This window comes from Peromyscus maniculatus, chromosome 1 (genome assembly GCF_049852395.1).
Source record: "Peromyscus maniculatus bairdii isolate BWxNUB_F1_BW_parent chromosome 1, HU_Pman_BW_mat_3.1, whole genome shotgun sequence".
Classification (NCBI taxonomy): domain Eukaryota; kingdom Metazoa; phylum Chordata; class Mammalia; order Rodentia; family Cricetidae; genus Peromyscus; species Peromyscus maniculatus.
The window spans coordinates 141,428,965-141,455,110 of record NC_134852.1 but is presented as its reverse complement, the minus strand read 5'-3'; the positions used below and the strand labels follow the sequence as shown (position 1 = coordinate 141,455,110).

Here is a 26,146-nt window from a genome sequence, read left to right as displayed (position 1 = left end):
GTGCATTCTGCACACTTAGATCAGGCCATTCCCGTGCACTAGTCTAAAAAAAACTGGCTGGCTTTCAGGAGACCTGACTGACTAGAGAGCAGATGGCTTGCATCTGTCCTGTCCTGCTCGGGCTGTCCTCCGCACTTGACCCACAGCAGGACAGATGTAAGGCCTTTTGGCACAGAGCAGAGGTCCCCAGGGAAATCGTTGTTGACTGACTGCATGATGCATGAGATCGACAGATTCTCCTTAGTGTGACCAGCTCCAGATTAAAGTAAAACTGTCCGTTCAGTGAGCCAAGGTGGCCAAATAGGGTTGTATAACGCTGGCAAATCCCAAGGGGAGATATTGAAATAACTCGTGGGGCTGAAAGCTCAGCCCTGCATGCACAACGTGGCTGAATGAGGAGCCCACTGACATCAAGGCCATTTCAAAAGGACCGCAGCCAGACGGTAAAAGAAGCACACCGAAATCCAAGTATGAAGAAGTACTTTAATAGCTGAAACTCAAAGTCATTGTGCTCCTGATTCCAGGATTCCTAAGAGGCATCTTTGGCCATCTCAGAAGCCAGGGTCACCCACCTATGGTCTCAGGGCATCAACTTCCTCTGGGTGCTGACTTGGAGGAAAGTGTAAACACGTCCAAGACCATGGCTGTGAGGACCTTCCTCTTGCCTATGCATCCAGTCAACTGCATTAGTTGGACAACTTGGGCTAAGGGAAGAGACAAATGTTGACTGTTTAAGCAGGAATAGCCCAAGCTTGTAAGGAAAAGCACGCTGCATACATAGCATTCAGAGGGTGGGGCTTCTGCCTGTGCACCTGCAACATTACATCTGTTTTGCCTGCAAACTACCAAGGAGGATTCTGTCGGCAGGGGCGTTCCCTGAACAAGCAAAATGTTGGACAAAAAAGTCCTGGATGTCCTGCGTCACCAGCTCAGAGTCCTCATGCATCATCCACTGGAGAGTTTTGAGGGGAACATGAAGTCAGGCTCCTCCTGCCTCTGCCTAGGGGTCAATTTCTTCGGGAATCACTGTAATCATAACATCTTCATTGCCCCTGCGGACAACCATGTTCAGGGTGTTTTCCTTTTTAATGACATCACTGACATCATTGACAGTGACGATCGACTGTCCATTGATGCTGATGATGACATCATTTTCTTTGAGCCCTCCACTGAAACACAAAGGGAAACACACTGGTGACATTTCCATTCTTCCCAGTCATCAAGAAAGGCACAGTTTAGAACCCAAAAGCCCAGAACATAGTTTTTATAGGAGACGGTGGTGAACTCAGGCAGAAATGACTTCAATCAGAGTAGATGGAATTTCCTGTCAAGATTTTTTTTAAGGCCAAATCAATAATGCTCATTGTAGAAATGTCTATGATATTTGTATCAACTATGATCAGCTGTCCTCAGAGGCGACATGGAAACACCAGGTACTAGGACCACAGCCCATTTGGCATTGTAATTCAGAAAGTGATTCCTCCCGGAATGCTGAATGCCTCTATTCAGAGAGAATCCTCTGTGCTATGGCTGGAACTTTTGTTTCTACATGACAGGGTCAACTATTCTACCACAGTCCTCCTCGTCCTAACGTAAGTCTACAGACTTGTTCCACAAAGCCCAGATGGGAAACAGCTCAGGCCTCACAGAGTATTTGGTCTCTGTGTCTTAGCTATCCAATTCTGCTGCAGCAGCATAAAAATCACTCCAGACAAGATGTCATCTTGTCTGGGGACATGGCTGTAGTCCAATAAAACATGTGTGCACATTTGCATTTCAGAGAATTTACAGTATCACAAAACAGTGTCATTTGGATTTATTTTTTCCCAACCATGAAAAAAATGCAAAAACACTTCTTTTCTCAGCTCACAGGTCATTGACAAAGAGGCAGCAGGCCAAGCCTGGCCCCAGGGCTGCATATCTGCAAGCTTCAGTCCATATTGCTTTCCAGATGTCATGGGGGTCCAGGTAACAAACCTAACTTTGTCTGAACTGCTTCGTTCACTATTTTGATGGTTTTCTATAGGGGTTGATGGGTATGACTTCACTAGTCACAAACACAACTAGAGAAGGATGTGGGGAGGAGGAAGCCTGCTCCATAGAACCTTCCCAATGGCCAGGCTTCCCAGGGACTCCCAGCAAGCACATCAGCTGAGTGCTTTTCCTACATGGATGACCCCAGAGATGACCAAAAGCAAGAAACCTGCTTCCGTGGCAAGCGCTGAGTCCAACACAGGCAGAGGCCCTGGCTGTTAGGAAACGGTGGGCTGACATGGTCATCTGAGCCAGCACATGAACACTGCCTCCTAAGCCACAAGCCGCACGGATATTAGAAAAGGGGGAAAGGCATCTCACTCACGCTTCTGCCGGGGTGTCAGGGATGACTTCGATGATATACGCCCCAGAGAAGACATCTGGGAAGTCTCGGTGGCGGTCCTTCAGCTCTTTGGCCTTGCTGCTTAGGAGAAAAAGCCCTTGTGTTAATATGAAGCACCCACAGCTTTCCTGGTCACCAGATTCCCTTCTTATTCTCAACGTCAAGTCTTCTGATTTACTTGATCGTGACACATACAATACACATCCACACAGGCTCTGACACAGCACAACACACATGTGGAGGTCCGGGGACAACCTCAGTCCTTGCCTTGCACCTTGTGTGCCTGGCCCACAGTCAGGACAAATCTTTCTCACCCGCCAGTCCCACAACTGCTCAGACCCAACTAAGTAAACACAGAGACTTATATTGATTACAAACTGTATGGCTGTGGCAGGCTTCTTGCTAACTGTTCTTATATCTTAAATTAATCCATTTCCATAAATCTATACCTTGCCACGTAGCTCGTGGCTTACCGGCATCTTCACATGCTGCTTGTCCTGGCAGGCGGCTGGCAGTGAACCCTTCTGCCTTCCTGTTCTTTTATTTCTCGTCTATTAGTCCCGCCTATACTTCCTGCCTAGCCAATGGCCAATCAGGTTTTATTTATTGACCAATCAGAGCAACACATTTGCCATACAGACCATCCATCCCACAGCACAGCCAAGTGCAGACCATCTCAGACACCTGCACTCAGGCCCGTGGTCCTAATCATCCTCTATGCGGACCTGCTGGGTAAAGCCACGAGGAACCCAAGAATGAGCTCCCACAGGACATATAGAACATCAACCACAGCAACCTTGTTTGGGACAGGGTCTCTTGCTTGCTGCTGCACACATCGGGCTAGCCAGCCTGTGATAGGGTTTCTCCTCTGTTTACCTCCTTATGTTTACCTTGACATAAATAACATTGGAACTACAGACATGTACTGCTATGCCTGGCTGTCCACAGGTCCTGGGGATTTGAACTTAGGTCTTCATACGACCATAGCAAGCACTTTACCCACGGGGCCATCTTCCTAGCCCCCAGTTCTCCCTTAAAATGGCCTGCCTACTAGCATCCGCGGTTGCTACAGAATAGCCACAAACTAGTTTAGCCACCAGCATAAGCCAGCTGCTGCTACAGCTGGCTGTCACTGCCGAGGCTGAGCTGGACCTGACGGTCGATACAGTAGGCACACCCACACTGTTAACCTCATCCTGAAGGGGAGGACGCCGAGCACCCAGGAGAGTACGCCGAAAAGCACAGGAGCTTGGGGGAAAACAACCCAGAAAGGTGACCCCATACCCTAGCTTCCTTCACCCACACTTCCATCTCTCTGGCTCCCCAAGACAACCAGCGTGATTTCAGTCTCTGCAAAGCTGTCCCGTCCTTGGCAACACTAAGAAAAGTACCATTGTTCATAAGCTGCACGGAATGTCTTCATATTTTGACAACTGGGTAGAACAGTACTATCAATACATCCTGCTCTTTAGTGACTCAGACATGCCAGTCAGCTCGGTTTCCTGTATTTCCTGCAGGATTCCCCCCAACCCCCTCCAGTATGGCATGAGCCTGGCAACTCCAGGCAACAACTTCCACACTCAGGAAAACAAGTCCATCAGTCATCGGTACCCTGGGGCAGGGCCTGCCCTGGCATTCCCGCAGCCACACCCCACGACGCTGCAGCGTGCAGGGGAGGCGGCGGGTGCTCCAGGCTGGGGTGGGCGCTGGGGCACTCCTGGAATGTGAGTTTCAACAGAAGAAGCGGTGAGAGGCAGGCACGAGTGTGCAGGAGTGAGCCAGCCGTCTGCTGTCCGGGCCTGCCTTCCGGGAGGAGGGCCGAGTCTGCCGGGCGCTCAGAATGCACAAACAAAGAGACCCAAAAGTCCCTCCCCTCCCCCAGTGTGACTTACTTCTAAGCAGAAACCTAGATGTCTGAAGGAAATAGTTTCCCTTCAAGAATGCCCATGCGGCCTTGTGATGCCCAGGTTTATATAAACACAGGGCAGATATTCATATTTCTATAAGTATGTGTCCAGTTTACCCACCTAGATGTGAGCGACATCATTCGGATCCCGATATACTTCTTCTTGGTGACAGCTTTTCCTGGTATGACAAGAAAGGGACAAAAAGTCAGCCCAGTTGGTGGAAGTATTGGGACACAGGAGCTGGAATTCCAATGCTCCAGTGTTGTGGCATGAGCCAGAGGGGGGCACCCAAAGACTGTGCTTCAGTCCTGGCCTGGATTCCCGATCTACAGTGGGACTTTAGAAACTGTCAAAAACTCGGGCATGACCCTTCATTCCTAACCCCTAAGAGACCCCCTTTGTTCACTCTCCACCGCCACTACCCTGGTCTTAGGAACTGTCATCTCCCCCTTTTCCAAGTCCTCAGTGGGCAGCTAAGCCTCAGGACTGAACCTACAAAGGTCCCCGGGATGCCTGGACCTGGTTACCTTTGGCCTGTCGGTCGTGGGACTCTGTCAGGAACTTTTTTATCTTATCCGATGGAATTGCAAAGGAGATGCCCGCCGTCACCTTCAGTGTGTTAATTCCGATCACCTCGCCATCCTGAAAAACAAGATGAGACCTGGAGACTCTGTATGACAGAAGTCTTTGAAATGTGTTGCCAGGTGTGGCGCCTCACACCTGTAATTCCAGCATTCAAGAGCAGCTGAGATAGGATCGCTATGAGATCCTGGCCAGCCTGAGCTATGGTTTGAGGCCTACTTTCAAAACACAAGATTGAGAGGAGGTTGCTATCTTCACTGGCCATCACGTACTCTACCCCACAAATGTGTACAATTAAAATAATAAAAAGAAAAAAAAAAGAAGCGTGGGCTGAGAAGACGACACCGAGGTTAAAGAGCTTGCCATGCAAGTGAGAAGACTGGGAGTTGGGATCCCCAGGAACCCATGTAGATGTTGGGGGGTGGGGGTGGCAGCTGGCCTGTAATGCCAGCCTCAGAGGCAGAGGTGGGATCCCCAGAGAAAGTTGGCCCATGCAACTAGCTGTAGCATGTAACTCTGGGTTCCACTGAGTAAGGGGGAACGTGAATGTACAGATGATTTCAAAGCCATAATATTTGCTCTTTTTACAGAAGACTGTTCCCAGAATCTGAGTCACTAAGGTGACCATTAGCCTTCGTTGTTCTCCTTTTCCAATGACCTTACGGTGACTAGAGATGCTGAGGTGAGCCTGGACCCTCGGGTTCTACTCCCAACAGCTGCCCCAGGGTATGGTGGGGGCAAGTGAGGATGTTGAGGATCAATTGCTCTTGGTGTACTTCATACATATCAGTTCCTGACACCAAGGGACCCAGCGGGAAGCATTGTTGGGTGGCCTCAGTCCTATGCTCTCTTAAACAACTCCCCAGCTCTGGCATTCTGTGACCTTCAATTTTATGATGAGGTATTAAAGTTTAGGTTAAGTGAGATCTCTGTTAGCAAACAGATGGCTCCCCGTCATACCCACAGGCATTCAGGGAGGGTTCTGGCATGGAGACAAGTCAGGCCAGCTCATCTCCACTTAGCCACCCTCGAGGCTGCAGACAGCCTTTCTGGCTAGTCCCCTTTCTGGCTAGAACTTCATGGTGTCCACCTGTGGCCTGAAACACATGTGTGTCCTCTGGCCTTACTGCTTCCAGAAAGGAACTAAGGTGCAAAGATATAGTCCACTCACATAGCGCACTATAAAGTTAATTACGTCATGTGCTCTGACCAGCTCATGTCCAAAGAGAAAGTGAAGAAAATAGCATGCCCACAGAGGAAACAAACACAGCATAGGAACTGAAAGGCCTTACTTACCAGGTTTACTAACGGGCCGCCAGAGTTTCCATACTGAAATGGAACCAAGAGGGAGAGGTCAGATCCGTTTCATATCGCCATCGATGTCTCTACCCAGCCGATTTCAAAACACTTCAGGGTCTTCCCCAACATTTGTCTCTGCTCACCTAAGATTTGGCTTAAAAAAGGTTCTTGACCGTTTTCACAAAGCTTGGGGTGTGCCATATGAGATTATTTAGCTCCAGGCCCACCATGAGCACCTAATCCATTTTTACCTCCTCCTTGGAGGAGACCAGCTACCCACTTGCTTCAGGACCCCATAGTTTAACTCTGTTCAGCCCCAAGTAGGCCACCGCCACCCCCCCACCCCCTCCCACCCCCACCACCACCCACACACACGCCCCTGCTAGGACTACACTCCATGTGGTTCGTTCTAGTTCTAAGAATTCATGCAGACTACAAGAAAGTTTGGGGAAGTTTCCTCTGGCAAAAACTTGTCCCCGCCCCAGCAGGCAGAAGGAACAGAGGGCTTGCTCACATTGATGATGGCATCTGTCTGAATGTAGTCCATATCGGAATTCCGGAGCCCCAGCTCTTTGCCGCCTCGTTGGGTGGTGCTCACGATCCCTGTGGTGACTGTGTTTTGAAGAGAGAAGGGGCTTCCGATGGCTACCACAAACTCTCCCGGTCGCAGCTCCGAGGAATGGCCAAGCAGCAGGACTGGCAGCTTTCCCTACGAGCACAAAGGCAGGCAGGCATTGCTACACTCCGCTTAACAAGCTAGAGAATGTAAATACAGGGGGCACAGGGCAGATCTGGCCCCTAGGGGCTGAGCTCCGGGTTAACACTCCTCTCCTGAGGGCCAAGCCCCTGCCATAATCCACACACCACAGGCCATTAGGGAGCAAATGAAACAGAAGACACTCATGCCAAGGAAAATGGGACAAAGTGACAGGCCATTTCTAGGTCTCACATCTTGGAACCATCCACGCAGCTGGACAGAGGACAAGGGAGACAATGTAGACTTAAGATGGTCTTAGAGGTCAAAGTCCCAAGTGCCTTAGGGGAAGCAAAGAACCTCGGGCCTACTTCCCATAGGCACAGCCTTCCAGAGGCCTGGGATGGGAGGAAGCCTGAGGGCAGGCACTCACACTGACTTCCTTGTGCACCCCGGTCGTGGCATGGCACAAGGATGAACAGAGGGGCTGGCAGCACCCAGGACCCCAGTGTTGGTCTGTCTCTCCTGCCTGCCCTGGGAAGGTCCCTACGCTCCCATCCTAGGCAGGCGGAGGATTCAGCGGAAGGAGTCCCATCTCCCATGCCCTCTAGATAATGGGCAAAGTCATGAGCCCTAAATAACTCCTCATAACAAGACACAACCCTCCGAAGGCCATTGAGATTGATGGGCTGGGGAAATGGCTAGAAGCTGCCTTCCTTCACTAGCAAGGCCCCAGGCCCTGCTTTCTTCTTTCTTTCCATACAGCCCAGCAATCCCCGGTGCTGCTCATGGAGTTCAGGAAGATCTAGTCCCGGCTGCCTGCTAAGGGAAACTCTTAACATTCATTCACCTTGAAAAAGAATAAGCTTTAAAAAAAGGGGCGGGGGGAGCTAGCCTGGGCTACCAAGTGAGTTCCAGGAAAGGTGCAAAGCTACACAGAGAAACCCAGTCTCAAAAAACCAAAAAAGAGAAAAAAAAAAAAAAAAGGACACAGTATAGGTAGAGATGGGATGGGTAGAGACCAGTGGCTTTAGCATCCCCTTAACAAAGAGAACTGAGCTGATGAGCTGGGACACTTGTTTAGCAGACAAGGGAAGCTCCAGGGACCTGGGTGACTTGAGACAGCGCAGAGCACCACATACACACAAAGAGAAAGAGAGGGAGAGGAAGGCCAATACCGGATAAGAAAACTCATGTAGAGAGTGCAAGTCCTCACCAGCTAGGAGCGTGAGAAGCCACACCGTTGGACTCTCAGATACCATACAGCCCCACAGAGCACCAGCCATCTGCGGCACAGGCTGAGGCCAGGCTGCCAAACTGAAATTCTACGTGAGCTTACAAGCCATGAACTCCTTATGTGAGAAGTGGGAATAACACAGTCCACCAATTTCACTTGTGTCTTATGAGAACCTGATGAATTCCGAGCCTGACCAGCTCTCTGCAAACAGCCTGCTCGGCTGGTGTATCAGCTGAGCATCAGCTATTTACCAATATCCAAGTGCCTGAAAATCCAATGAAGGATTCCAGCAACTGTGCTGTAACAAGCTAGCGTATGTCACCTTTCCAGACACAGTTCCACCCTGTCTTTGACCCTTTCACTTGAAGGTCGCCTGAGGCCAGAGCCTATGGCATTCCCCAAAGAGACCCACTCAGCATCCCATGGCACGTAGCAAGCTCAGCGCGACGTGTTTACCCTGGGTGGGCGCCAACAACAGTCCCTGCCAATAAGCTCTGCCAAGAATGACCTCAGCAATCACTGCAGGGTGAGGCAGAGTCTGGCTGCTGATGTGTGCTCGGCCACACTGGAAGAGGCCCACCAGGACAGCACCATTCCTTCGGGGCCCGGGGCTGCCTCGAAGTCCTGTCTTGGAGGCTTCGGGGATAACTGAAGGGCAGGCAAAAGGGGTGGCCAGGGCCAGCAGCAGGTCAGCTTGGACATCCGAGGAAGCAGAGCTACACAGACAGAGTCAAGTTGAACTTGGAACAGTGAACCCAGCTACACAGTGGGGACCCTAGCAGGTCGGAGGTAAGTAAGATCCACTGGGAGAATCAGTATCAGCATTTGGCTTGTACCACACCACATCCCAGCCACTGCTGCCTGCTAGGAGGAGAGCCAGATGCAGGCTTTAATCCTCAGGGTCCTCAGACAGCAGGGACATAATGACAGGAACATAAAGTCTGTCCTGTGCTTCTGTTCCAAAGTCTGAGCTCAGGCCCTGAGGATGCCAGGAAGGAGACAAATGTTTTGGGGGAAGCTGTGTGGACAAACAGTAGGAGCCTCTACAATGGCAGGAGATAAAGGCCTCTGCGTTACAGAGTGCTCAAAGGACATGCCAGGCTCAAGATCAATGGACTCATCCATTGTCACCGAGGTGACCATGTGAACACCAATGATGAGAACCCATAGGAATGCCCATGTGACCACCCTGTCACACCTGCCCAGGTGGGCAGTCCCAATGATCGTGTCTCATTAACTACATAAATCTTGAAGGGTAATTGTAAACACAAAACTAAACAGGCAGACATACAATGGCAAGGTAAGGAGAGGGGGTATCATAGTCCAAATCCTCAATGTATACGAAAGGAATGAATCTTTCCCTGCCAGATGACCAAGATCTTACAGGGCACTCTGATGACGTGGGGGCATAATAACCCCCTCACACCATTTTACGGACATGGAAACTAAGGCTCGGGATGGAGACGCTTCTCTGAGAAGCATGGTTAAGGACGAGAACTGGCTTCTAGCCTTGGGTCTCCATCCCTATAAGGCAGGAATTGTAATTGCTGGACTCCAATTACAGGCACAAATCCCTACAAGGGGGAGTGGGGTGGTGCCGAGATGGCGGCCAGGCCAGATTTATGGCTCCATGAGGTCAAGCTACCTAACGGGGCCCTTTTGGCCCTTGCTCCCTGCAGGTGCTGGCTGACTGGCTGTGAGCCTCAGGCTCCTTAGGCTTATTCAGATCCAAATGGGGCTCACTCTCAGCCATAATCCTCACCCAGGCCTGTCTGCTCGGTAGCTATGCCTTTGCTGGCCAAATTCCTGCTCAGTAATTGAGCTTTTAATTCTATCCCTGTCTAGACAGCCACACTCTCGGGAGGACAGAGGAGATGAAATGTACATGGCTGGAAGGCATAGCCATGCTACAGCCTTGACCTACAGGCGCTCTGCCACACTTTGGGGTCCCTGTTCTGTGTCCACAGGCTGCTTCCCATGTGCCCACATCAAAGCTGTCTCCAAGCTCCTGGCTGCAGACGCTCTGTCTAGGGTTCCCTTTGAAGCAGCACCAGCCACAGGCCCTCCAAGAGACCGGCTCCTCTCCTGACAGACACTTCCCATATCCACCCCCATCCTGCAACTCAAAGCTCCCCTAAGAAGTAGACAGGACAAACATCCATTCTGATAGTTGCAAAAGCTGAGGAGAAGAAAGGGACCCATCGCTCCTGTTGGCCTTGTTGCTGGAGAGGCACGAACATGCCACTTGTGGGAATAATAAATAAAGTCATGAGATGGAAAAACAGAGCTCTGAGGCTCCATACCATGAAGCCAAGAAGGAGCCCTCAGCCTCTAACAGGAGGGCCGGCAGCTTACACTGAACCAAAACTCAAGTCCTTCGGGGGTGAGGGACATGGCACGGTGAATCTCTCACAGTAAGTTCTCACCAAGCTGGAGAGAAAAAGTAGTCTAAGAGGCCAGCAGACGAGAAGGGTATGAAGCAGGAAGGTGCATAACCACCACATCTTCAGGGCACTGCCTCATGCCAAATGGTATCCCCAGCATCAACAAGAAAGTGACCAGAGAAAGAGAAGAATTCCTCAGGGCCCGGAAAATGGCTCAGCCAGGCAGCCCGATGACCTGAGTTTCACTCCTAGAAATCTCATAAAAAGCCACATATCTGTAATCCCAGCACTCCTACTTGGAGATGGGAGACAGAAACAGGAGAAGCAGCCAGCAGCTCGTGGACCAGTTAGCTTGGATGTACAGTGTAGTGGCAGAAACAAGAGGGGTCTTCAACAAGGTGGAAGAAAAGAACTGGCACCATAAAGTTGTCCTCTAATCTCCATGCACACATTTGTACACATATGCATAGGCACGTGCACACGTGCACGCATGCACGCACGCGCGCGCGCGCACACACACACACACACACAAATAATAATAATAATAATAATAATAATAAAGAACTCATAATGCCCAAGTTATAAGCATACTGTCAGCTGAGTAGGTGGAGAATGAGCTCAAGGGAGTGTCAATAGTCCTGGACATAGACTCCAAGCTTACCATGTCCATACAAATTACTAAATGCCAGCCAAAGACTAGATTGGATGCTAGTTGTGAAGTAGGTCAAGGGCTTGGTCCCACAGCATGGTTCTAGAAGGCTCTTCCTAGCTAGTTCAATTATAGCTATCACACAAAGCAGGCCCAAGAGCTTTGCTTTCAGGACACTCTGCCCACCTGAGAGGGAATGGTCTCAACAAATAGTCTTCCCAGTGCCGGGCATAAAACTTCAAAGACCTATATATCCAGTCCAGCTCTCCAGGCTTCCTGTCTGATGGGCAGAGCATGGATGAATCACCGAGGGCCAAGAGTAAAAGGGGAAGGAACAGAGTCCATCCCCTTGCTGTAGGCAACTGGGCACAGTCTACAGTGCCAAACACAGAGCAATACTGCAGGGATCTACGCCTGTCTCGCATGCAAGGAACAGAAAGCCGAATCCAAAATGAGCACAGCCATGTGTCTGAGGCCAGGGTTGCACTAAGTCTGAGAAAAAGGAGAAGTACTTTGTGAGGTGAGCTAGGAGTGGGCTCGTCCATTGTGCCCAGGCTTCAAAAGCTCAAGGACATCATGAAGCATCAGGCGCATCCTCCTCTCTACTCCATCAACGTCAGTGTGCTCTCCTGGTTACAAGACAGCCACCACCACTCCAGACATCACACAAAGACAAGAAGACGCCTAGTAGCAACATGACAAAGAGGGCCAGTAAGATGGCTCATCAGGGAAACGCAACTGCCACCAAGCCTGATGACCTGAGTCAAGGCGCAGGGGAATGAGCGGAGCCTGGCCACAGTAGACAAGCTCACTGCTGGTTCACCTCACACAACGGCTTCCTCCTGCTTTGCTGCACAAGAGTTGTTTACAATAAGCACTCTGCGGGACACACAAGGACAGGCTTGAGTTGTTTACAATAAGCACTCTGCGGGACACACAAGGACAGGCTTGTACCCAATGGGCTGGGGGTACACGTGTGTGAGTTCGACACTCCCTCCCTCCTAAGCCTTGGCGGTAGATCTACCCCAGCCCACCAGCCCAGGATGCAGATGCTCAGAGCCAGAAGGCCAACCAGCAAGGAAAGAACTGATCTGTGCCCAGAGGGAGGGGACAAGGGCCAGGGTAACAGAACAAAGCAATGACAGAGAAGTTAAAGAACCATGACGTAAGCCAGGAGATGGTGGCACATGCCTTTAATCCCTGCACTCAGGAGGGGCAGAGGCAGGAGGATCTGAGTTCAAGGCCATCCTGGTCTACAGAGGGAGATTCAGGACACCTAGGGCTACATAGAGAAAAGAAACCTTGTCTTGGAAAACCAAAAAAAAAGTAAGAACCACCTAAGAGAATAGAGGAGGTGGAGCTCAGCACGTGTGAGACCTTGTGATCTATCCCCGCACAAGGACCAGCCAACATGAGCTGAGCTAGTGGTTCACAAGTAAAGGGTTGCCCCCGCTTGTTATCTCACAGTACCTTTAGGGGAGTCTGTCTGATCCTCAGCCAAGCCCTGGTAAGCTTGATCTTGGCTTCAAGGCACCATGTACTGTAGTTTCAGGAGTGAGCAGAGGATGAACCCTGACTACCAGAGCTCCTCAGGGCAGGAGCTGAACCTGTGCTTAGTGACACTCCATGACGAGGGCTGCTCATCTAGCGCTCGAGGTCCAATGTCAAACAAGCCGGTGCCGAAGAGAAAATCAGGCAAACATGCTCATGTGCACACACACTCCCCAGTGTGTTTCGTGTTCACGGGGGAAGCGGACATCTGGATTTGGGCTAAGTCCTGTATATTCAAATTTTACTGTGTTACTATAAGTGTGTATGTGTGTTCCAAAGCACATGTATGTTGGTCCGAGGACAACTTTGTGGAGTCAGTTCTCTCCTTCTTCCTTTATATGGGCTCTGGACTCACAATCGGATCATCAGGCTTGTGCAGGGAGCGCCTTTACCCACAAACATCACCTCTCTGGCTCTGGGTCCGATATTAACTCAGTCTGTTACTTGATTGATTTCTCTGGACCCTGTACTTGCACCTCCTCCACAAATAAAGGAGTTGAGGCCAGTCGGTTACGATGACTAGGGATCTTGCCAGATGTGGCTGTTGCTGAAAATTCCATTAGCGGGAGTTAAATGGATAAAATCCGAAAGGGAATGGGGACCTGAAATGGCAAACAACTCCTGATGAGGTCTCAAGATCCTTGCCAACTTCTGAAGCATCAGGAGGAGAGATGTCTGGAAATCGTGAGGTGGTGGTGTGACCAGCCATCCTCTCACAAGGACAAGCTACCAGCTCAGGCACTCACCTCATTCCCTGAAGCGTGAAGTGAAGAGCAATACTAGGAACCAATGAAGCCAAAATGAAGGGAAAGCTGCCAACTTGTTTTTTTCTTTTAAGCCTAATAAGCCAAGTCAATCACTTCTTTATCTCCCCTTTGAGAAGTACAACAGGTTCCTCAGTCACAAAATAATATTTTTGTTGCTGAGTCTGCAGTTTTACTGCGTTTGCCAGCTGCCCGACACACTCCTGTTTAGGGCTGGGGCTTTCAGCCTGGGCCTCTTGTTGGCTGAAGTTTTCTTCAAAGGCTAATGTTGCAGCCACTGGCTGCAACTCAACTGAGTGATTCAACATGCCTTCTGGAAACAGTTATGTCAACCTTTCATTTTTCTTTAAAACTATGCAGTAGGGGGAATTGTGCGTTCCCCCACACCCAGAAAGAGGAGAGTGGAGGGGGCTAGGAAGTCGGGGGGGGGGGGGAGGGGGGAAGGGTATATACCATCTAAGAACTTGCCTAAAGGTGAGGGGAGAATATTCCAGACTGGGTGAGGAGAGACACAGCACGTGACCAGCAAGGGTGGTAGAACCACAGGCTGTGGACCAGGTATAGCATCTGCAGAGCAATGTGAAATCAAACATGGTCCCTGGTTCAGAGGCTCTTTCCTTTTTTCTACATACTCTCTCCATAGCTTAATGGTTTATATTTGCTTTGGTCCTTGAAGAACAAAGAAATTCCCAGATTGGCAAGTGCAGACACCAAATTGGCCTCACAACCCAGCACTTTGCCACACAGCTACGTAACCTGCACACTGTACCAACTGGGGCAGAGAAGTAAAGCCTGGCATCTCTCCTTTCTAAGGTTCAACCCATAGATGATGAGCGACTTCACAGGCTTCGGCATTACCACCGCTGTGTTTATATGTTGGGTACCTAGATCAGAGTAGAAGCTTTCCTTGCCCAGTGACCCACAGCATTGTCTGTCACTCCAAGCCCTATATAACTTGCTGCCCTAAGATCTGTTGAGTGTGACAATAACTCCAATGCCCATGCCTCTTCCAGGCATGAGAGATAGTTATGAGTATACAAAGAAGAGGGGGCAGGCAGGGTCAGAGGTCCCTGGAACAGGGTAGTGGGAAGCCCAGGACTATCTTGAGGAAGAAGCAGCACCTGAGCCAAGGCTCCACGCCCACTCAGCATCCATCACTGTTCCACTAGGTGTCTAAGACAAGACACATATACAAGGATCAAATTGGGACATGGTCTCAGAGCATAGGGCCTTTCTGAGCCCAGGGCTTAGAAATGCAAATCACATGTCCATAGTCAACTGCCAAGTGAACCAAGAGTGAGATGCTTAGAATTTATATTAAAGAAGGCTATGAATGACATCAAGAGTACAACCTTGACAGAGTCAAGGATGGCTGTAGTAAATAAAGGGATGAGACTAAGGAGCTGAGAGGCCAGGGCAAAGGAGGACCTGCTACATGGGTACTGAGACCACCAATGTGTCCAGGCTCAGGAGATGGGTGTCGCTGTGTCTTCAGCATCCATTTCCCCATCAGACATGGTACTGGTGTCTGGGGGTGTAGGACACATGAGAAGGTGGTTGGAAAGGAGATGGAAGAAGTGAGAAAGATGGAAGGAGACAGGAGGAGAAAGAATGTAAACAAGAAAAGTGCAAACTCCTTCCTCCCCACTGTTTATGAACACCACCATAATATTTAGTCTCCTGTAAGATATATCAAGAAATGTTTGCTACTTCAAATATCCTCTTGCTCTATTTTGGACCACAAAATGTCAACAGCTCTGTATGGGAGCCAGCAGCCAGAGGCTTTACATTCTGTGGCACCCACAGGAGAAGAAACAGGATGTTGGTCAAGTCTTCTCTATACATCAGCCCCTTTGACCTCAGCATGGCTGCTGATGCAGTGATGGGTCATGGCAGATGCGCAACAAATATCTAGGGGGGAAAAAATCAATGAATGACCTTAAAAGATCCATTAGGGTCATGGATTGGGGAGAGGTACTTATATTAGTTAATGCTTAGCATTTTGGCCATGGTAACGGACTTGAAATGCCTTGGTTTGCAATTATCTATAAAGTGTTCATGCTATGAGATTCCAGTGCCATGTTTAACAAGTGTCTTTTCAATTAGTGTGTTTATTAGAACAATCAGTATTCAATCTACCACAAGGTCTTGCCTCTCCCTTGCCATAGAAAGAGGTCTGGAGGGTTCAGAAACCAGGTAGAGGAAATTGTGTCCTGTGACCAGATAATTAAGAACTCTTTCCATTGGGAGCCTCGCAGGAAATTGACTGCATAGTTGACCGCGAAGAAGGCCTTGGAGGTTCCCAGAAGAGGAGCTGGCGAGCCCCTAGCCAAGGCCAGTCAGAAGTATAGACAATACAAAGAGATAACAGCTAAGCAGAAACACTGGCCTTGTGTTCTAGAAGTTATCAGGAACTCACTAGAAAATAACTGTTTATTCATAGTCCAAGATCCAGGACCTCCAGGCTGTGCAGAAAAGGAGAATGAAGCCGTTTCATCCATCATCGCCCACCTGTCCCCATGGCTGGCTCACGGCATCCCATCTCAGATGGACTGTCCCTTCTGCAGACAAGTTCCCCCACCTACACCACCTGTGGAAGCCTTCCAGCCCAGGGAAGACTCTTGCCCTTCTTCCCCTTGTCTCCTTCGCTGCCAACCACCCGACTCCTGTCTCCCACAAGCTCCATGGCTTGTGCCCACCACTGCTCCATGCACAAACCTAACAGTGTTTGGTCGAGACCGGTGTTCAGTATACACATAAGACACCAGCAAATGAAAAGGGACCCAGAGGAGCTTAGACTCGGATAGTAACTTGTAAAACATCTTGTGATTCTAGTAAATTCCTTTTTACCAATACCACAGAGAAACGGACAGACCTAACACTCCTCTCTGCTCAGCCTGGCAAAACCAAAGCCTCATTTTCACAGAGGCAAACTCCTCCCAAAAGAAAGACAAGGGGTGCCGGGCAGTGGTGGCGCACGCCTTTGATCCTGGCACTAGGGAGGCAGAGACAGGTGGATTTCTGTGAGTTCAAGGCCAGCCTGGTCTACAGATCGAGTTCCAGGACAGCCAGGGATACACAGCGAACCCCTATCTCGAAAAACCAAAATAAAAAAATATAATGAAAGACAACAGAAGTCAGCTTTGCCGCCTCTATTTCTTAGTCTCTTGGTGTCTCTCCTAGCTTGGTGCCTCTAAGCACATTCTTCCCAGGCACTTCTTGTCCCCTCAGAATGAGCAGTCTACCCGCCACTAGCATTGACAAAGTCTCACTGTGAAGCACTGGAAAGCAAATCATTCTGGCTTCCCTTGCCCTGTGGTCTCCAGGCCAAGTATGCATCTCCTTTGGTACAGAATGAAAGCAGCCGTAGACTCTATAAATGAACAGACATGGCTGTGCTCTGATAAAACTTTATTGACAAAACAGATGGAGGGTCAGATACAGACTAGAGGCTACCGATGAGCCAATCTGCACTCTAATGCATGGTCATGCTCACAGCACTCAGACGGACCCTACAATGGTCTCCCCTAGGTGAGAAGGCCAGGAGGCATTCCCAATGATCTGAGACTTGCTTTGCCTGGACCACAATATTTTCCCTCTAATTCCCTGCAAAGAGTGCCAAAGTGAAAAAAGGCATTGCCATATTAAGAGAAAAACGGAGCCAAAGAATTTCCTCAACCATCAACGAAGTTCTTGAAACGGGGCCAGAGAACACAAAGGACTCTGCTTCTGAGTTTGGGGAAGTGAACTGTTTTCACATGCCAAAATGAACGATCGTCAGAACAATACGGAGCCATGCCGCCATTCACTTCTGGACAAAGGGCCGGCACTGCAGAATAAAAGCCACCCTCCACGTCCCTGTCTGCACTTCTTTCCTCATGAAATATTGATGCTCACCTCCCTAAAAAAAGGTAACTATCAATCCAGTAATAGGAGCCTTGTCCTATCAACAGGCTCTGTGGCATCTTTGGCAACTGCTGCAGAAGCCCTCCCGGTTCTGGGAGAGAAGACCACGGAAAGGAGCAGCAGGAGGGGGCACAGAAAAGCCCCCCAAATGGAAAAAAACCACAAAAGCCAGATAGGAAGGTTCCGGGGTGGTGCGAACCCACTCCAGGCTCCAGTTTACTTTACGGGAAGATCGGCAGCATCCACGGGATGCACAGGCTTTGGTTATCTGATTTGCTTTTGGAAGAGTCCAGGGGCTTAGTCAGCATCCTCTGACAAGTCAGGTTGCCTGAGGAGAATCCATGTGAGTCACACCCAGCTTCAAGCCACCCCGCCTCCCTGGCTCCTGCCTCATCCCCAGGGGCTGCCTGGGCCTTCCTCACTCAGATCACCAGTGGCCGACTCTCCATACACAGGGCCAAATTGTGAGAGGTTTAGATATGAAAACCTCAGTCCTCACACACACACACCCATGTGACCCTGCTCTGAACTCCGCGATCAAGCATCAGCCTTCAGGCCCTGTCACAGGCTCAGCAGTAAGAGGACCCTCAGTAAACAAAGAAACCGGTACCCAGAGGCTAAGCCTCAGCCACTTCAAACAGGTCTGTGGGACAGATGGGCCAAAGGTGGCCGGGCACCCTGGTAGGCCTTGGTGGGGAGGAAGAAAGCCACCTCAAGCCTGGATAAACGCTGTGTCCAAATATTTACCTGGTGGTTGGCGTCAGGGAAAAGAACCCACAGGAAACTTCATTGCCTCATCAGCACTCTGAGGTACCAAGACCACAGGCTCAGTGTAGCCCTGGCACAGGCTCTATCCGGCCGAACTCCCAAACCAGGAGATGGAAGCAAGAGTGAGCAGTCAGTCTGCTGCACAGTCCGCCTCATCTGAAACTGCTTCAGAAGAGGCAGGTATTAGCCCATGGTGTCTCTCTTAATCCATCACCCTTGGGAGTTGTGGGCCTGGCTTTTCTCTGAGCAGATGCTGGGTATCTTAGTTAGGGTCACTATTGCTCTGATGAAACACCATGACAAAAAGCAAGTTGGGGAGGAAAGGGTTTATTTGGCTTACGCTTCCACATCGCTGTTCATCATCAAAGGAACTCAGGATGGGAACTCAAACAGGGCAGGAACCTGGAGGCAAGGAGCTGATGCCGAGGCCATGGAGGAGTGCTGCTTACTGGCTCGCTTCCCCTGGCTTGCTCAGCCTGCTTTCATACAGAACCCAGGACCACCAGCCCAGGGATGGCACCACCCACAATGGACTGGGCCCTCCCCCATCAGTCACTAATTAAAAAAAAAAAAAAAAAAAAAAAACAAACGCCTTACATCTGGATCTCATGGAGGCATTTTCTCAGTTAAGATTCCCTCCTTCCAGATAACGCCAGCTTGTGTGCTGAGTTAACAGAAGACCAGCCAGCACAGCTGTCCAACACCCACGGCCTGACCTGAAGGCCGAATGAAATGTGTTCCTCATGCGGAGGCAAGTGTGAAAACAAATGAAGAGTCAGTCAGTAAAGGACTCGCTGTGCCAGCACAAGGATCCGAGTTCAATCCTCGGAACCTACAAAAAAGCCGGACTGCGAGGTGCACACCTGGGATCCCAGCACTGGGGAGACAGAGGTCAGAGATCCGTGGAGCTTGTTCTAACCAAATCAATAAGCTCAGATTCGGCAAGAAGAAAGCAGTTGAGAAAACACCTGACATCAACCTCTAGCCTCAACACACACACACATACAGAGAGAAAGAGACAGAAACAGAGAGACAGAAATCAAAATCAGGGGGCTGGAGAGATGGCTCAAAGGTTAAGAGCACCGACTGCTCTTCCAGAGGTCCTGAGTTCAATTCCCAGCAACCACATGGTGGCTCACAACCATCTGTAATGAGATCTAGCGCCCTCCTCTGTATAAATAATAAACAAATCATTCTTTTAAAAAAAAAAAAATCAAAATCAAAGGAAGCTGGGCACAGGGTCACATGCCTGAATCTGAGGTATTTGGGAAGCTGAAACAGGAAGATCACTTGAACCCAGTAGTTCGAGGCTATTCTGAGCAACATACTAAGCCCACACACCCAAAAAACAGTGGAAAATTAAACTGTAAGTAGCATCCAATTCCTATTTAAATGAGGGAGGACAGCAAATGCAGAATGTATGGAGTCTTGAGTCTCGTCCCTCCGTGGTGGGGGATGTTGAGGGGACTGGGATGCGGGGAACTACTTTATGCAGTGAGTCAGACCAGGGGTGTCCCTGGGGTCTAAAGCAGGATGTGATCAAATACCTGAAGGACAAGGGAAAGCCAGAAAGAGAGAATGCTCTAACCCAGGGGATCTGTGAGGAGATGGCGAGGGGAGCAGAAGGGTGAGGAAGGGGCTCCAGATCAAGTCAGGTGATCCTAAGAAGGAGTTCGGGACACTTTGAAAGAAAGGAACCTACAGAGGGTTTGCATGGGATGGGCGGGACAGCGGCCAGAGGAAGCAGCACAGCTGGAAAAACAGCTGTGTGGCAAAAGGCACCTTCCTTCTACCTTATGAACACTCCCTGGTATTTCTGCCCCGGCTCCTGCTCCAGAATGAAGATACCCCATCAGTTCACTTTCTATGTTTCCCTCCCATCTCTCATGGCTCTATCTTCCTCTTAAACTGCTCAGAAAAAAGCATGAAAAAAAAAAAAAGAATCCTGCCTTTGGATAAAAGTTAAAAATATTCTGTACACATGGCCAGTGGCTCGTGTTAAACACATTTGGAAGTACTTTGTAGCCCAAGCTGAACTAGTTTGCCCTCAAAGCTGCTTTCCATTAAAATGTTTACATGTGTGATCCCCACCCGCCCCCCAACCTCCAGACCAACACTGACCCCATTGAGGATCCTTAGTTTCAGCTCTGGGGCAGGAGCATCCCATGAGGCTGAGGGTAGACCCACAGGGCTCACGCTCTCTCCTCCAAGGGTGTAGATCAGTAGTCTGGCCCACAAAGCTTCCCCATGTGAACCTTTTCCACTAAGTCCTTTAGGGTCTCAAAATGCAGCCAGCAGAGTGAATGCACATGTGTCGGCTCAGCAGAGAGAAACAAAAGAGTCCTTTGGTCACAAGCCCAGAAACCTCTCTGGCACCTGCAAGCCAAGCAGCTTTAAGCCCTTAGAGATGTGAGGCAGGCTCTGAGCGGGAGGAAGTGAAGTTGCTCAGGCAGGGCCTGCGCCGCCGGCCTTACACACTGTGTGCCCTTTCTGTGGGCAGCACGCAACCACAATTTGCAGTTTTAGGTGCTCACCCTACTTGGGCCATGTCGAGGCACTGTGGCTCACAGCCCCTCCCAGGCTCTCCAAGGGTGGAGGAGCAGATCCAGCCAAGGAAAGGATGGCTTGCGCTCTCTAAAAGGGAGATGCACATCAAGAGGACAATGACATCAGGTCTCAACTGCACCTTCCATTTCATGACACACATGTTCAAAAAGGACAATTTCAGGGTGAGTCACAGAACCCTTCAAGCGAACTCATGATGCTGATGAGACACTGAGCCCAGATGACCAGCCCTTGAATTAGTCACTAGACTTGTGCATGTGGGGCATGGTCCAACACCAGCTTCGCTGGGCTGTTCTTAAATGGCTCTGGAGAAGTCCAATCAGATTCTCCCAGGACAAAGCACCCTTGAGGGGTGATTTTCCTGCCTGAAGTCCCAGCTGACCTCGAACTTGATGCCCTTAAGCTCCTGAGTTTGCCTTCACACACACACACACACACACACACACACACACACACACACACACACACACACATCGTTCCTCAAATGTGGGGACTGTAGGGATGCACCACCACACCCACAATCCTACACTGCCTCCTCTGACCTTCCACAACCTGTTTCTTTGTTGTTGCCTAAGAGGACACAATACCAAGCAAGCTCCCCTCCCATCTACTGCCCACCACACGTTGATCACACCACACACTGAGGGGTAAATTCGGCAGGAACTCAATTCACCTGGGTGGCCAGTGCTTTCCAAATCAAGCTTTGTTACAAGCCAGGCCAGACTCTCCCCACAGATAACCTTCATCAGAACAGAGACAAACAGGAAAAAGGAGAGTTGGGGGGGGGGGGGGCTAGTCGGCAGAAATCAGGCTTTGATGTGGGCATCTGCAATGTAATAGCCTTTCATTTTCAATTCCACTTTCAGGAGCTACGTCAGTTCAATTTTACATTTCCAAACATCCTTGTGTGGTGGGGATGTGCAGCACAGGTCAGACATCAGGCTTCTGGCTAAAGAGCGAGACTCCTAGGGACTGCCAGAAACCCTTCACGCAGCTCCTCCGTTGAGAGCTTCCACATTTTGCCTGGAGATGCCAGAGGTGACACGAGGCTCCTGTCTCCATATTGGCTCAAAATCAGAAAAGAATATCCCTGGGCTGGAAGCAGTCACATGGTATGCACCCACGCATTCCAAACATGAAATTACTTGAGGAGACAGCTCACACACCATGCAGGCCAGAGCCCTGTCTGCAGATGGCCAGGAGGCCCCTAATGCTGGCTGTCTTCCATTAACTCAGTGGGTCTGAAGGTCCTACATGTGGCCACTGGCTGGGCTATTCTGGCCAACCTCCTTCCGGTGCTACCGCCACATTGTAGACACCTTGCTAGCAGCATTCCTAAATGAGGATATGCCAACCTATTTAAGGTCGTGCTATTGTATAAGCTATTGTATTGTGTAAGGCCTGGCTATGTATAAAGGCCAGGCTCTGTCCCTGTGGAGTTGGGTACCTGGAATCTGCAGCCTGGCTCTGGGGAGGCTAGGTGCGATCAGGAGCAGGCACATTCTCTGAGCATTCCATCTTCCTTTATAAAGTGGGAATAACACAGCTACCCTGTATATTAGAGAATGGTTAGATGTGGAGGCAGAGCCTGGCCCAACTATCTTGGAACCAATAAACACATTTAGAAAGATGAACTCTTGATAGAAATTCCACAGTAACCTAGCAGAAATAACACACAACTGTGACCTCACTAAAGCCAGTCACCCACATGGGCACAGAGCCTGTGTCTCCTACCGCCCCTTCAGTCCCGGCCTCACTCCTCAACCTCTGAGAAGGTAAGGGAACGGGCCAGGTGTGGGGGAGAATGCCCGATGCTATTTTTAAAAGGATGAAAGGACCCAGCGCCCTACTGCCCCAACAGTGCACTGAGCTGTCTCTAGCCAACAGCCAGAGCACACAGTAGGACTTCACCCCTAACTGACTTCATAGGTAACAGTCAGATGAGGAGCAAGCAAGAGCTTCACAAGAAGACGCTACGCTTCATTAACTACTGGGCGGGCGAGTGTCTTTTACTGTGCCAACCACAAAATTCCCACTGACCCTCCTACCTTCCATCTAAAGGAATTTCTGAGGACAGGAAGAAAGTAGAAACTGCCGTCTCACCGCTGTGTAAACAGAGATCACATCACTATGTGATCTACACGAGGTGGGGTGGGAAGTTCTGCTGGTGATCCAGTAAGAACTGGATTTAGTGTCAGGTGTGAAGACTTTGCTAAACAAGGCCGGAAGATGTGGCCCAGGTGGTAGAGTGCTTGCCTAGCTCCCACAATGCTCTGGTTTGATTCGCAATACTGTATAAACCTGGCTTGGTCCTGCATTCTCACATACAGAAGGTAGAGATGGGGGAATCAAAGGTTCAAAGCCACCTACAAGTTATAAAAGGTGTTTGAAGGCAACTTGTGCTACATGAGACTTTGCTGAGCAAAAATAACTGCAAACAGAATATCAAATTTAAAAAAATGTTCTTTTCCTTTAATTTACAAAAAAATGCAAGCATGGTGATGCACACCTTTAGTCCCAGCTCTTGGGAGGCTGAGACAGGTGAATCTCTGTGAATTTGAGGCCAGCCTGGTCTACAGAGTGAGTCTAGGACAGCCAAGGCTACACAGAGAAACCCTGTCTCAAAAATCTCTCTCTCTCTCTCTCTCTCTCTCTCTCTCTCTCTCTCTCTCTCTCTCTCTCTCTCTCTCACACACACACACACACACACACACACACACAAATTAATTGATTAAAAAATTAATTAATGCAGGTAAGACTAGAAGCAGAATCTGAGCTGCAAACGCCCCCAACCCTCAAAGCAATTTCATGTAAGCATTTCTCAGATTGAGCTCACTTTCACTGTGTCTTAGTTCTATACCCTGGTCCTGCCTCAAACTCACGTGCTCATAGAGAATCATAATTTGGGCAGATACTGCATTCTAGCCCTTTTGCAGTGGGCTATGTGTGCATCAGCACACGAAAGATTCTAAGGGGCTCAAGGAGAGATGCTAATTTTGTCTTAAGGTTCCCAAAACCTCGAGTATAGAAAGCTTAACAAGGAGCTAGAGAGATGACTCGGGCTGAAAGAGCACACTGCTTTTGCAGAGACCCCGAGTCACAGAGATTCAGAGTCAGGTGGCTTATAACCCTGTAACTCCAGCTCCAGGGTATCCAACACCTCTAAGTACATACTCACATACAAACGCAACACATGATTAAAAATAATTCTTAAAAATCTTTTTAAATCCATTGCATATATACCGAGAATCCAGGACACCTCCAGTTATGTATATGGAGACAAATATCTTTGTAACAGATGCCTCACCATCAGGGATAGGAGTTTCTATTCTCCCCAGTTACCCATTAACTTCTTTAGAGTCTGTTGTTTTATAAAGATAAAATGCTACCAATTAACGAATTAATTAAACTTAAAACCTCTGACCTGAGAGCCAGCTTCTTCCAGGGGCTTCCCGAGTCCCTCCTCTCCCGCCCAGGCCCCTCTGGTGAGAGCTGCCTGGCCTTGCAGCTTCTGCATCATTGCTGCATGCTCCAGGACACCAGAGAACCCTGGTGTCCTCACTCTCTCCAGGCCTGGCATCTGAGAGCTGGGCTGTGCAGGCTGGGGAGACACTCGGGCCTCAGGAGCGTCTCACCTGATGGTCAATTTTGATAAGAGCGATGTCCGCCTTTTCATCCACATCCTTGATTTTGGCTTCATAGGTAGCTCCGTTCTTCAGCTCAACCTTGACCCGGTTTTTGTTGGTCACCACGTGAGCGTTTGTCACAATCAGTCCATCCTCGGACACGATGAATCCAGACCCGCTAGCCACGGGCACCTCCCTCTTCGAAAAGGGAAGCCTGAAACAGACATTAGTTGAGCTTGAACACCTCAAAACACTTACACAAGGAAAAGACTCTGCAAGAGCAGCCCACGCACATCTAGCAAGTGTTTCATGTTTTAAAAATAACACAAAGCTACTTTTCGGAATGAATCAAAAATTCCACTTAGAAAATATTCCCTGGGAATCTCTTCAGAGCTAGGAAGTTATTTAAAAAGGGGCCAAGATTATAGATTTAAATAGGAAAAAATTCCTAAGGCAGGGAACTCTATCATAATATAGGAATCTACCCAGTGACATTCCTGACACTTTAATGTGCTTCAAAAATAGCTCTGTCATTTATTAGTGAGAGCTTCAGACATTATGGGAAAAGGAAGGCGCTCCTTACTTGCGATATAGTTCAATGTGAACCACAGCAGGAGCGATCTTCTCCACCACGTCGGCAATAAAGTTGTATTTATGGCGCAGACTGTTGGGATCTTCCTGCCCTGAGAACCAAATCAAAGAGGAGACAGTTGAGTGATGCCGGGCCTGTGCTGGGGCCTGGAGCAAGATCTGGGTAAGAGGGTGCCACAATGCACTGAAGTATCAACACACACATACATACACGCACACTCAGCCTCTCTCTCTCTCTCTCTCTCTCTCTCTCTCTCTCTCTCTCTCTCTCTCTCTCTCACACACACACACACACACACACACACTTCCACACATGCTGACACGCACACATACAGAACATATATGAGCATATGCACACATATACACATTTGCATGATCATAAACACATGCACATTTGTACATACACATTTGTATAATCATACACATGAGCATTATGAGCATATGTGCACATATACCCATCTGTATATTAACATCACACACAAACACACACATACACACACACACACCCCTCTGTGGAAGGGAAACCATCATTCCCTAGGCTCTGGGCTAAGAACTGGGACCTTTCCAGTCCTCTTGTGACCCATCACAGCTGCATGTCACCAGGCTCCCCCAGAAGTTCCAGGGCATCTGTGGATCATTCTTGTTTCACTAAGGTCTGCAGTACTCCAGCTGGGCAAAAGGACATGCAGGAACCAGCTTCCCATGCTGGAAGGGTGCCTCCAAAAACAACGAGGCCTCCAGTGCTCTCTTGTTCCCCCTCAGCCTGGTTCCCCTCCCTAAGCTGCTGAACACAGACAAGAAATCTGATCTCTCTTCCCACGGTGTGATGTTCTCAGGTTCAGGAAAAGGACTACATCTTCTAGGGAGATAAACTAACTTGACAAATTCATGACAGAAGCATCTTAATACGTCTGCTTTCAAAGACTTTTAACTTTCTATTTTCTTAGGGAATTTGAAAATAAGTATTGTTACCATACTATATTTGGGGAAACTGAGGCAAGGATTTCCCCATGAATACCAAATGGTCTTAATAATGAACATAAACAACAGGAACATCTGGGAAGCGCCACCCCCTCCCCCGCAACTCCATAGTTTCATCAAATACACAGGTTTTCCACTTCACAATGGCCGCCATCACACGGATCTGCTTCTCATCAGTTACCATGATGAAGGCACCTTATGAAAGGAAGTGTTTATTAGGAGTTACATTCCAGGAAGATGAGAGCCCATCACAGACTGGGTGGCA

At 49.3% G+C, this 26,146-nt stretch overlaps 1 protein-coding gene across 1 annotated transcript in view; it reads right to left on the bottom strand.

The window, feature by feature from the left end:
* Positions 1-463: 463 nt before the first annotated feature.
* The window catches only part of Htra1 (HtrA serine peptidase 1), a 51,321-nt gene continuing 25,638 nt past the window's right edge, over positions 464-26,146 (bottom strand). The window contains exons 2-9 of the mRNA XM_006976971.4: positions 24,893-24,992; positions 24,319-24,523; positions 6,680-6,874; positions 6,163-6,195; positions 4,812-4,926; positions 4,405-4,462; positions 2,360-2,455; positions 464-1,169 (exon numbers count right to left, since the gene is read on the bottom strand). Coding sequence (XP_006977033.2) covers positions 1,001-1,169; positions 2,360-2,455; positions 4,405-4,462; positions 4,812-4,926; positions 6,163-6,195; positions 6,680-6,874; positions 24,319-24,523; positions 24,893-24,992 — 971 coding nt within the window. The 3' untranslated portion in view covers positions 464-1,000. The remainder of the gene's footprint in view (positions 1,170-2,359; positions 2,456-4,404; positions 4,463-4,811; positions 4,927-6,162; positions 6,196-6,679; positions 6,875-24,318; positions 24,524-24,892; positions 24,993-26,146) is intronic.